The sequence below is a fragment of the Pristiophorus japonicus genome, chromosome 21 (genome assembly GCF_044704955.1).
Source record: "Pristiophorus japonicus isolate sPriJap1 chromosome 21, sPriJap1.hap1, whole genome shotgun sequence".
In the NCBI taxonomy this organism is placed as follows: domain Eukaryota; kingdom Metazoa; phylum Chordata; class Chondrichthyes; family Pristiophoridae; genus Pristiophorus; species Pristiophorus japonicus.
The window spans coordinates 29,925,073-29,938,447 of NC_091997.1; the positions used below are offsets into that span (position 1 = coordinate 29,925,073).

The 13,375-nt window shown below is 48.7% G+C and overlaps 1 protein-coding gene and 1 non-coding gene across 4 annotated transcripts in view; both read right to left on the reverse strand.

Annotated features, from left to right (window-relative positions):
• LOC139233891 (protein AF-10-like) overlaps positions 1-13,375 on the reverse strand; it is a 186,852-nt gene that overhangs the window by 69,859 nt on the left and 103,618 nt on the right. For all 3 annotated transcript variants that reach the window (XM_070864535.1, XM_070864536.1, XM_070864534.1), the window contains exon 9: positions 4,392-4,991. In XM_070864535.1, coding sequence (XP_070720636.1) covers positions 4,392-4,991 — 600 coding nt within the window. The remainder of the gene's footprint in view (positions 1-4,391; positions 4,992-13,375) is intronic.
• trnag-ucc (transfer RNA glycine (anticodon UCC)) lies at positions 12,733-12,804 on the reverse strand. Its single transcript has one exon. It is a non-coding gene; the product is annotated as a tRNA-Gly (tRNA).

A 13,375-nucleotide genomic window follows, 5' to 3' on the forward strand; every position in this document is an offset into this window, starting at 1 on the left:
GGCCCCTTATTCTGAGATTATGCCCTCTAGTTCTAGTCTCCCCCATCAGTGGAAACATCCTCTCTGCATTCCACCTTGTCAAGTCCCCTCATAATCTTATACGTTTTGATAAGATCACCTCTCATTCTTCTGAATTCCATTGAGTGGAAGCCCAACCTACTCAACCTTTCCTCATAAGTCAACCCCCTCATTTCTGGAATCAACCTCGTGAATGTTCTCTGAACTGCCTCCAATGCAATTATATCCTTCCTTAAATAGAGACCAAAACTGCATGCAGTACTCTAGGTGTGGCCTCACCAATAGCCTGTACATTTGTAGCAGGACTTCTCTGCTTTTATACTCTATCCCCTCTATTTAATTTAATGTCACCATTTGTTTCTGAAACTTTTGATTTGCTCAAATTATAATCTTTTCCTTCCTTCTGTTGCCTGGGCCCCAAACTCTGGAACTCCCTGCCTAAAGCTCTCCACCTCTCTACCCCTCTCCTCCTTTAAGATGCTCTTTAAAACCTACCCCTTCGACCAAGCTTTTGGTCACCTATCCTAATATTTCCTTATGTGGTTCAGTGTCAAATTTTGTTTGATAGTCGCTCCTGTGAAGCACATTGGAACATTTTACTACGTTAAAAGTTGCTATATAAATGTTGTTGTTGTTGTAGTACCTATCTGAGGAATGTCGTGGCAGGTTTGTATACATTTATCCCTGAACACCGTGTCATCTGGGCTACACTTTCTTTTGTTGAGCAATCTTTGAAATATTGCATTATCCCTCCCTCATCCATGTTCTGACCACTGAAAATACTGAGAAACTATTAATTTAATTGCCCATAACTCAGTGATGCAGCTGCCGCCCGCCAGCAGATTTTACCCTGAATGAATTAACATGACTGCCCCCGAGACACAAGTACCCATTACTCAAGCACTTGTACAGATCAAAACAACGGGGCAGCTCCTGGGACCCTCCGAAGAATAACCAAAGCGTCTTGTGGGTCAGAATTTCACAGCAATTCCCATTTTTCCCTCTCTGCTCCCGCCCCCCACCGGCACCTTCTTTTAAACCTCTCTCTTTTTTGTTCTGCTCATCAAGGCGAGAAAGACTTGCATTTATATAGCACCTTTCACGAAAACCAGACGTCTCTTAGCGCTTTACAGCCAATGAAGTACTTTTTGAAATGTAGTCACTGTTGTAATGTAGGAAACGCAGCAGCCAATGTGCGCACAGCAAGCTCCCACACACAGCAACGTGATGACAACCAGATAATCTTTTTTTTAGTGACGTTGGTTGAAGGATAAATATTGGCCAGGATACTGGGGATAACTCCCCTGCTCTTTTTCAAAATAGTGCCATGGGATCTTTTACATCCACCCGAGAGAGCAAACAGAGGTTTCGGTTTTACGTTGTTGAGGCCAGTTCGTTAGATATATTCAAAAGCGAGTTAGATGTGGCCCTGACGGCTAAAGGGATCAAGGGGTTTGGCGAGAAAGCAGGAGTGGGGTACTGAGGTTGCATAATCAGCCATGATCATATTGAATGGTGGTGCAGGCTCAAAGGGCCGAATGGCCTGCTCCTGCACCTATTTGAAAACCGGTACCTCCGACACTGCAACACTCCCTCAGCACTGCACAGGGAGCGTCAGTCTAGATTTATGTGCTCAAGTTCCTGGAGTAGGACTTGAACCCACAACCTTCTGACTCCGAGGCAAGAGTGCTGCCCACTGAGCCACGGCTGACACCTACACTTGAAGGATGACAGTGCTGGCGAATGGAGCACTTTAGAATTCAGGCCCTCAATTTCGGTACCAGGCGTTCTCGGGTCAGGTTCGGCTCGTGTGGAGCATAAATACCGGCACGAAGCTGTTGGGTCGAATGGCCTGTTTCTGTGCTGTAACGTTCTATGTGACAACACGGACAGATGTAAAACTCTCCGGGGGTGGAATTTGGGAGCGCCCCGCTTGGAGGCGGTAACTTTCGCGAGGGGCCCCTTCCTGTACCCGGCGCAGAAGCCCCGCCCCGCCCCCCGACCAAATTGTGGTAATTGCCCCCGACAGGAAGTATAATGTGGGAAAATGTGAGGTTATCCACTTTGGCAGAAAAAAATAGAAAAGCAAATTATAATTTAAATGGGGAAAAATTGCTAAGTGCTGCAGTACAGAGGGACCTGGGGGTCCTTGTGCATGAAACACAAAAAGTTCGTATGCAGGTACAGCAAGTGATCAGGAAGGCAAATGGAATGTTGGCCTTTATTGCAAGGGGGATAGAGTATAAAAGCAGGGAAGTCCTGCTCCAACTGTACAGGGTATTGGTGAGACCACACCTGGAGTACTGCGTACGGTTTTGGTCTCCGTATATAAGGAAGGATCTACAGGTTAAACCTCCCTTATCTAGGACTCCCTTATCTGGCACCATTCCCGGCAGGTGGTCGGGTCTGTGTGTGGAACCGGTGTGAGCTGCTGCAGCATTGAATGTGGGACAGCCGGTGATCCGGAGAATCAGTGCCGGTCTCCCCCCTCCCTCACCGACCCCCCACGCCCACATCCCCCGAGAGAGGGACAGAGAAAGAGACAGCCCGACACTCACACAGACAACTGCAGCCCTCCAATTGCACAGCACCTGCCATTTTGCAACATTCCTGCGTTGGCAGACCCGACCTGGGTTGAAGTAGCCGGGTCTCTTGGTGCGAGGTCGAGCCCAGCGACTGGGGTCGGGCCCAGATAAGGTCGGAGAGCAGCGGGAGGTGGGCCAGAGGACACAGCGTGGATGTTGTTGGTGCCTGAGGTCAGCAGTACCCGGTAAGTCTTGGTTGGGGGGGGGGGGGGGTGTGGCGTGTCGGCGTGACCTCCCGTCGTTTGGCAAAATCCCTTATCCGGCACAGGCCAGGTCCTGAGGGTGCCAGAAAAGGGTGGTTCAATCTGTGCTTGCATTGGAGGCAGTTCAGAGAACATTCACGAGGTTGATTGCAGAAATGAGGGGGTTGACTTATGAGGAAAGGTTGAGGAGGTTGGGCCTCTACTCATTGGAATTCAGAAGAGTGAGAGGTGATCTTATTGAAACATATAAGACAATGAGGGGGGCTCGACAAGGTGGATGCAGAGAGGATGTTTCCAATCATAGGGTAAACTAAAACTAGGGGACATAGTTTTAAATGGGCGGCCCCTTATTCTGAGACTAAGAAGAGGAGGAATTTCTTCTCTGAGGATTGTAAATCTGTGGAATTCGCTGCCTCAGAGATCTGTGGAAGCTGGGTCATTGAATAAATTTAAGACAGAGATAGACAGTTTCTTAACCGATAAGGGAATAAGGGGTTATCGGGAGCGGGCAGGGAAGTGGACCCGAGTCCATGATCGGATCAGCCATGATCATATTAAATGGCAGAGCAGGCTCGAGGGGCCGTATGGCCTACTCCTTCTCCCATTTCTTATGTTCTTATGTGATGAATGGCGATGGGCTATTCGACAGGGGGAGCATCGCAGTCGGGCCTGATCTAGGTACGCACACCAGGACCAAGGTTCCCGTTGAGCTGCGCCGCCCTGCAGCGCTCTGGTGGTCCTGCACTGGTGGCTCAGCGACTTTTGCTCAGTGTCAGCCGTGGCGCAGTGGGCAGCACACTTGCCTCTGAGTGAGAAGGTTGCGGATTCAAGTCCCACTCCAGGGACTTGAGCACAAAAAAAAAAATCTAGGCTGACACTCCAGTGCAGTGCTGAGGGAGTGCTGCACTGTCAGAGGTGCCGTCTTTCGGATGAGACGTTAAACCGAGGCCCCGTCTCCTATCTCAGGTGGATGTAAAAGATCCCATGACACTATTTCGAAAAAGAGCAGGGGGAGTTATCCCCGGTGTCCTGGGCCAATATTTATCCCTCAATCAACATCACAAAAAAAAAGATTATCTGGCCATTATCACATTGCTGTTTGTGGGAGCTTGCTGTGCGCAAATTGGCTGCCACATTACAACAGTGACTGCACTCCAAAAAGTACTTAATTGGCTGTAAAGCGCTTTGAGATGTATGGTGGACGTGAAAGGCGCTATATAAATGTAAGTCTTTCTTTTTTTAAATGCGCGAAAATTTGAATGGGCTGCACACCCCCCAAAAAATTAGTGGCATCAGTGATCAGGACGGCAGTAAGGAGCAGGGACCCCTGCTGACTGATTCCACCCCTCTCTAGAGCAGGGGCCAATGAAGCCAATTATAATTACGCTGCTTTGCTCTGCTCTGGCTGTGGCCAGCTAATTGAGTATAGACTGGTAAAGCTGGTGGGCAGCTCACTGTGGCTCACGTTTGCTGCTGCATTTACCCACTGAGCCACTAGGGGAGCTGTAGCAACATCAACTTGAGAAAGAAATTCAACTCGTGGGGGCTTCACCGGAAAGTGTTAGTAAGAAGAGCATTTGCGTACCTGAACCCAGAAGCGACGCTTCTATCGCCAGACTGGGGTTGGCTCCGCTATGGCTTGTCGATGGCGTTAGCTTTGCAAGCGCGGGGCTGGTGATGCACCCGGTCGGGTCGGTTGCCGAGGAGGTGATGAGGGAGATGGGGGCGACCAGACTGGCGCTGCTCTCATTCTTGCTGCCTTTGGGCCGGCCCCGCCCGTGCTTGCTCTTCCTGCCGCCCTTGTGCTTCTTCTCCTTCACCGCCGTCACCTCCTCCTCCTCGGCCACGGCGGGCACCGGCTGGGGCCGCTTGTAGCCGGCCCCGCCGCCCGAGGGTCCGCCCATCCCACTGGGAGTCCTGAAGTCCCCGGGGGAGCTCTCCGCCGGCCCCGCCCCCGGCCCCCCCACCTTCTTCTGGGCCGCGGCGAAACGCATCAAGGGGCTGAAGCCAGACAGTGACCCCTCGGCGGCAAACGCGTCCGCCTTCGCTGCGTCGTAGGAGGCGGGGCTTGGCGCAGAACCCCTGCCCGCTGGGTAAGGGTCCGCTCGCAGTTCGGGCTTGGTAAACACTCCGGTGGTCTCCTGGGGCGGCTGCAGTGAGCTGCTGGAAGTGCTCAGGAGACTGCCTGTAATGGAACAACAAACAGACGCATATCATTTTTTAAAGCTGCTGTACAGTAAACACACTATCCTCCCGCGATTCCAAACTTTCTCTCCTCCTCCCCCACGTGCGCGCGCTCTCGCTCTCTCTCTCCAAGAACCTATCCCATCCCTTCAGAACGAGGCCCATTTTTCTTTAAAGCATACAGCTTGTGCTTCACTCCCATTCAACCAGCTTATTAATGTCCCATTCTCACCTTTAAACGCACGCTAATCTCTAATTGTTTGTCTAAATGGATTGCCTTAGCACCTCATTACTGGCAATTATCAGCACCCAGCTATTCGAAGTGTCACCTTATGCTTTTAAGAGCTTTCAATCATTTTTAAATGGCGTTATTAATGTAAATATAATTTCTATTAATAAACGTGCGTGTTAAACCCGACAGAACACTCCATTGTACGCCTGTTCCTGACTTTTCCCAAGTGGCAAGGCTGCTGGGTGATGATTGACTGGAAAAATTGGGCAGGTTTTTCCATTTGGCTGTTGAATTTTGATTTTATAGAAGGTAACATGTTAGAAATGTTTGGAAATGTTACCTCAAAAGGCAACAGGTTAGTCACTGAAATAAAACCTTGCATTTATATGTATAACCTTTCACAACCTCAGGACATCCCACAGGGTCATAGAATGGTCACAGCACAGGAGGCCACCATTCCGTCTATTGAGCCCATGCTGGCTCTCTGCAAGAGCACCTCAGCCAGTCCCACTCCCCCGCCCTTTCCCTGTAGCCCTGCAAATTGTTTTTCCTTCAGGGACTTATCCAACTCCATTTTGAAAGCCACGATTGAGTCTGCCTCCACCACCCTTTCAGGTCGTGCACTCCAGATCCTAACCACTCGCTGCGTAAAAATAGTTTTTCCTCATGTTACCTTTGGTTCTTTTGCCAATCACCTTAAATCTCATCATCATCATAGGCAGTCCCTCGAAGCGAGGATGACTTGCTTCCACGCCAAAAAGGGATGAGCTCACAGGTGTTTCAATGAAGGACCTAATATTCCAGGTCCTGAACTAAATCGTGAAGGGTGGAAGATGCCTGTGTGTGGATTTTTTAAACGCGTGGTGACCGTTGCACACCAGCCACCGTACGGGCTTGACAGAGCTAGGTCTTGGTCCAGTGGCAAGGATTACCCAAGGCTAACCGGAGACCAGCTCTGCTGCACACACCGAGCGCGCACACATACTGCAGTATGGGCTGGCCCGTACTACCCCTGGGCCCTCGGCTCTTCTGGGCCCCAGATTCACGCCTCCCCTGGGCCCCGGTCACTTCCCTCTACGGACTCTTGCCGCCCTTAAATCTGTGTCCTCTGGTTCTCGATCCTTCCGCCAATGGGAACAGTTTCTCTCTATCCACTCTGTCTAGACCCCTCATGATTTTGAGCACCTCTATCAAATCTCTCAACCTTCTCTGCTCCAAGGAGAACAACTTCACAAGTCTATCCATGTAACTGAAGTTTCTCATCCCTGGAACCATTCTCGTAAATCCTTTCTGCGTCCTATCTAAGGCCTTCACATCCTTTCCTTTCACAGCAATGAGGTATTTTTTGAAGTGTAGTCACCGTTGCAATGTAGGAGGAGTCCAGGAGATAGAAGGATGAGGTGACCAAGGGATGTACATGAGTAGATAGGGAGAAACTATTTCCTCTGGTGGGGGAAATCAAGAACAAGGGGCAGACACAACCTTAAAATTAGAGCCAGGCCGTTCAGCAGCAAAATCAGGAAGTACATTTTTTATGCAAAGAAAGTTGCAGTTCTCTCCCAATGTTCCTGTTAAGCTGTTTGGAGGTCCCACGCAGGCCGATCACCGGCTTCCCCCCCCCCCCCCCAAAAGGCTGTGGATGGTGGGGGTCAATTGGAGCTTTCACGACTGAGATAGATAAGATTTTTGTAAGCTAAAGGAGTCGAGAAATGAAGCCAAGGCAGGCAAATGGAGTTGAGGGAGAAGATCAGCCATGATCTGACTGAATGGCGGAGCAGGCTCGAGGGGCCGACCGGCCTGATCTTGTTCCTATCGCGCTGCTGTTTGTGGGATCTTGCTGTGTGCAAAATGGCTGCCACATTCATCTACATAACAACAGTGACTGCATTTCAAAGTAGTTAAGTTTTTGAAAGGCAAAATAAGAACATAATAATTAGGAGGAGTGGACCATTCAGCCACTCAAGCCTGCTCCACCATTCAGTGAGATCATGGCTGATCTTTGACCTCAACTCCACTTTCCTGCACTATCTCCATATCCCTTGATTCCCTTAATATCCAAAAATCTATCGATCTGTGTCTTGAATATACTCAACGACTGAGCCTCCACAGCCCTCTGGGGTAGAGAATTCCAAAGATTCACCACCCTCTGAGTGAAGAAATTTCTCCTAATCTCAGTCCTAAATGGCCGACCCCTTATTCTGAGACTGTGACCTCTGGTTCTAGACTCCCCAGCCAGAGGAAACATCCTCCCTGCATCTACCCTGTAAGAATGTTGTATATTTCAATGATATCACCTCTCATTCTTCTAAACACTACGGAATATAGGTCTAGTCTGCTCAATCTCTCCTCATAGGACAATCCCCCCATCCCAGGAATCAGTCTGGTGAACCTTCGTTGCACTCCCTCTATAGCAAGTATATTCTTCCTTAGGAAAGGAGACCAAAACTGCTCACAATACTCCAGGTGTGGTCTCACCAGGGCCCTGTATAATTGCAATAAGACGTCTTTACTCTTACACTTAAATTGTGAGAGACAGGGACTGTGGCTCTCGTATTGGACTGTTCAGCCACCCAAGGACTCATTTTTAGAGTGGAAGCAAGTCTTCCGAGGGACTGCCTATGATGATGATATACTCAAATCCTCTTGTAATAAAGGCCAACGTACCATTTGCTTTCCTAATTGCTTGCTTTACCTAGAATGGCATACAGATGCAAGTCCTTTACCTTTGATGCTTCCCGTATAAACTTTGTTTTGTCAGACATTTCCCTGTCCATTATGACTAATTTGCCTTCCTTGCAGCATTTCAAAATTCATGAGCTGTAAAGCGCTTTGGGAGGCCCAGAGGACATGAAAGATGAAAGGCGCTATATAAATGCAAATGCTTTCTTTCAATTGAATTCAGCAGAGATGCCTGGCAACTGAAGGAAAATGCGAGTGGGGGGAGGGAGTGGGCAGGGGGGGGGGAAGGGGGAGGGGGAGTATTTCATGTACGAACGGAACAAAAGTAACTGACCTGTACCTGTCGAGAGATATTTGTATATTTATCTATGATGTCGTCCGTCCATCTTGGTTTTTTTTTAATTGATTCACAGGACGTGGGCGTCACTGGCCAGCATTTATTGCCTGTCCCCCAAGACAACCGAGCCGCTTGCTGGGCCACTTCAGGAGGGCAGTTAAGACTCAGCGTCTGGAGTCACATATAGGCCCAAACCAGGTAAGGGCTGTAGGTTTCCCTCCCTAAAGGACACGAGTGAACCAGTTAGGTGTTTACAGGAATACTGACAGGTTCAGGGTCACTCTTAGTGATGCCAGCTTTTTATTTTTGTACATTGTAGCAGGATTAGAGGGGATTTGAGGGGAAATGTTTTCACCCAGAGGGCGGTGGGGGTCTGGAACTCGCTGCCTGAAATGGTGGTAGAGGCAGAAACCCTCATCACATTTAAAAAGTACTTGGATGTGCATGTGAAGTGCCGTAATCTACAGGGCCACGGACCTAGTGCTGGAAGGTGGGATTAGGCTGGAGAGCTCTTTTTCGACCAGCACGGACACGATGGGCCGAACTGCCCTCTTTTTGTGTCGTAATTTTCTCTGATTCTGTGTCTAAAAATACTTGAAATCAAATTCTTAAACTGCCTTGGTGGGACTTGCAACTCTCGGTCTCTGGATTATTTGTCCAGCAACACAGACCCTTTTGAAGTGTCTACTGTGCAAGTGATAAGACCTCCCAGCTAGCAATATTTTCCCAGCTCAAACACAGCAGGATCAGCAGACACGGATAGTCCAGGGCACACACTGGAGCTGATTGTTGCCCTGAGCACGGACCTGAAATGGCGTGTTGCCTTCAGAAGGATAAGGACAGATTAAAAGGCAAGTGTCTTTCTGCTCAGCATTACAAAGTATGACAAAGGATTTACAGCAGAGAAACAGGCCATTTGGCCCAACGGATCCGTGCCGGTGTTTATGCTCCACACGAGCGTCCTCCCACCCCTCTTCATCTCACCCCATCAACACATTCCTTCTATTCCTTTCTCCCTCATAAGAACATAAGAAATAGGAACAGGAGTAGGCCATAAGTCTCCTCGAGCCTGCTCCGCCATTCATTACGACCATGGCTGATCCGGTCATGGACTCAGGTCCACTTCCCTGCCCGCTCTCCATAACCCCTTATTCCCTTATCAGTTAAGAAACTGTCTATCTCCGTCGTAAATCCATTCAATGTCACAGCTTCCACAGCACTCTGAGGCAGTGAATTTCACAGATTTACAACATTCCGAGAAGAAATTCCTCCTCATCTCAGTTTTAAATGGGCGGCCCCTTATTTTGAGATTATGCCCCCCTAGTTCCCCCATCAGTGGAAACATCCTCTCTGCATCCAGCTTATCAAGCCCCCTCATAATCTTATACGATTCGATACGATCACCTCTGAATTCCAATGAGCAGAGGCCCAACCTCCTCAATCTTTCCTCATAAGTCAACCCCCTCATCTCCGGAATCAACCTAGTGAACCTTCTCTGAACTGCCTCCAAAGCAAGTATATCCTTTCGTAAATATAGAAACCAAAACTGTACGCAGTATTCCAGGTGTGGCCTCACCAATACCCTGTATAACTGCAGCAAGACTTCCCTGCTTTTATACTCCGTTCCTCTTTGCAATAAAGGCCAACATTCCATTGTCCTTCCTGATCACTTGCTGTACCTGCATACTAACCTTTTGTGTTTCATGCACAAGTATTCCCAGGTTCTGCTATACTACGGCACTTTGCAATCTCTTCATTTAAATAATAAATAATAATAAGTGCTTATCTAGCCTCCCCTTAAATGCATCGATACTATTCACCTCAACCACTCCCTGTGATAGCGAGTTCCACATTCTCACCACTCTCTGGTTAAAGAGTTTTGTCTTGAATTCCCTGTTGGACTTATTAGTGACTAGCTTATATTGATGGGCCCTGGTTCTGCTCTCACTCGTAAATGGAAACATCTTCTCTAAGCCTATCCTATCGAACCCGTTCATAAAGACCTCTCGGTCACCCCTCAGCCTTCTCTTTTCCAGAGAAATGATCCCCAGCCTGTTCAATCTTTCCTGATAGATGTAATCTCTCGCGTCTGGTATCATTCTAGCAATTCTTCATACAAAAGCAAAATACTGCGGATGCTGGAATCTGAAATAAATACAGAAAATGCTGGAAATCTCAGCGGGTCAGGCAGCTTCTGAGGTGAGAAACAGGGTTAACGTTCCGGGTCAGTGACCTTTCTTCAGAACTCTGACTTCTGATGAAGGGTCACAGACCCGAAACGCTAACTCTAGCAAATTTTGTTTCTACCTTCTCCAGTGCCTCCAGTTCCTTTTAATAACATAGCAGAGAAAAAATTCCACATTTTTCTTCCAAACATCACCCCAGCTGAGAAAATATCTTACACTGGAAGTACCCGAAGGGCAATTCTTCAAGTGTCAGCCTAGACAGCGAGTGTTGGCAGCTATTCAGCTGTGACAGGATGTCACGACACCTCTGGGCTTGCATGGGGGTGGGGAAGGCGATCAGACTTGCCCGTTTGAGTTGTTAGATAGTATCAGTAGCCCGAACTCTGCTTCATTTCCTCCTGCCCCCTTTCCCCCGGAGGAGCTGTTACTGAATGTAACCCTTCTACAACCGGCTGGGCCGAGATCCGCTAACTGGGATTAGGCGAGGAATGGAACCCGGCCTCTCCCTGACCTGTCCAGCTCAATTCTATCTCGGAACAGTCTTCCTGCCTGCTGAGCCGTGCAGTGCCGGCCGGCTGAGAGTGTATTGCAGAGAGAACACACGGTGATTGGCAGCGGATTACAGGGCCGTAATCCAATCAAAGGCCTCAGATGACATCACAGAGTCCCGAGAGAGGGAGCTTCTAGCCGTCTGTTCTGCAGCCGGGTCCCGAGATGGGATTACTGGCCGGAATCCTGACAGACATCTCCAAATGCTTCGATTACACAGCGTTTAAAGAGACAATGAAACTTCCTTCAGTGCTTGAGCTCGAAGGTCGTGAGTCTGGACCTGGTTATCATGGGAGCGCACTCTCATACGCTATGTAATAATTTTACCCCATCTTGGAAGCAGAGGAAGGAAGGAATGGAGGACAGGCAGAGGCCATTCAGCCCCTCGGGCCTGTACCGGCATTCAATTAGATCAAGCGCAGGCAGCGGAAGGAGCGTGCGGCAAACCTGTCCCACCCACCCTTTCCCTCAACCACTATATGTCCCACCTGTGACAGGGACTGTGGTTCTCTATTGGACTGTTCAGCCACCGAAGAACTCATTTTTTTTTATTAGAGTGGAAGCCAGTCTTCCTCGATTCCGAGGGACTGCCTATGATGATGAATTGAATCATCTCTCATTGAAATTCTTGGGAGGGGATGGTCGAGGTAGATGCAGGGAGGATGCTTCCCTCTGGCTGGGGAGTCTAGAACCAGGGGTCACAGTCTCAGGATAAGGGGTGGGCCATTTAGGACTGAGATGAGGAGGAATTTTTTCGCTCCGAGAGTGGTGAATCTTTGGAATCCTCTGCCCCAGAGGGCTGTGGACGCTCAGTCATTGAGCATATTCAGGACAAGGATCGGTAGATTTTTTTGATCTTCCTGAATGGCGGAGCGGGCTCGAGGGGACGAACGGCCTTCTCCTGCTCCTAATTCTTATGATCTTAACTCCATCTACCTGCAACTGGCTAACAGGGCAACAATTAACGTGAGGTTATGCATTTTCTGTGACTGATACCCGAATAGGAAACGTGTCAGATTCAGCACCTGCTGCCTTAATGACTCCATTTTTAAAGGCACTGTGTGGCGTGGTACTGAAGAGACAGACGGGATCACTCTAGGTTCAATCCATAGTTTGTACTGAGCTAGCTCATCTCAACCAGCAATAGAGATAGACATAGACATAGAAAATAGGTGCAGGAGTAGGCCATTCGGCCCTTCTAGCCTGCACTGCCATTCAATGAGTTCATGGCTGAACATGCAACTTCAGTACCCCATTCCTGCTTTTTCGCCATACCCCTTGATCCCCCTAGTAGTAAGGATGACATCTAACTCCTTTTTGAATATATTTAGTGAATTGGCCTCAACAACTTTCTGTGGTAGAGAATTCCACAGGTTCACCACTCTCTGGGTGAACAAGTTTCTCCTCATCTCAGTCCTAAATGGCTTACCCCTTATCCTTAGACTGTGACCCCTGGTTCTGGACTTCCCCAACATTGGGAACATTCTTCCTGCATCTAACCTGTCTAAACCCATCAGAATTTTAAACGTTTCTATCAGGTTCCCTCTCATTCTTCTGAACTCCAGTGAATACAAGCCCAGTTGATCCAGTCTTTCTTGATAGGTCAGTCCCGCCATCCCGGGAATCAGTCTGGTGAACCTTCGCTGCACTCCCTCAATAGCAAGAATGTCCTTCCTCAAAATCCTTGAGATGCTGCTGTAAGAACTGCTTGCAACCAGAGTCATCAAATTCAATTCATCCTCAAGTAGAAATTGACAAATGTGATGGCTGGGAATCGAACCCAGGTCAACTGCTTGGAAGGCAACCATGCTTACCACTGCACCACCATCACACAACTGATGATTGGATGTTTTACTATGTTAAGGCGCTATATAAATACAAGTTGTTGTTGTTGATCCAATTGGCTACAAAGCATTTAGAAAATGCCCACGTGTGGACATTGGCTGAGGACAGGACTTGGCTGTGAGGCCTATTATAGTCAAATAGCCAATCACCATTCACTGCCTGGGATAACACAAGAAGAATGGCAATTTGGACTTGGCCCAAAGGAGATGCTGTTATAAAACATAGAAACATAGAAAATAGGTGCAGGAGCAGGCCATTCGGCCCTTTGAGCCTGCACCTCCATTCAATAAGATCATGGCTGATCATGCAACTTCAGTACCCCATTCCCGTCTTCTCTCCATACCCCTGATCCCCTTAGCCGTAAGGACCACATGTAACTCCCTCTTGACTATATCCAACAAATGTATGTATGACAGTGTCAGCTGCGGCTCAGTGGGCAGCCATCTTGCCTCGGTGTCAGAAGGTTGTGGGGTCAAGTCCCACTCCAGAGACTTGAGCACTAAAATCTAGACTGACACTCCAGAAGGAGTGCTGCACTGTCGAAGGTGCCGTCTTTC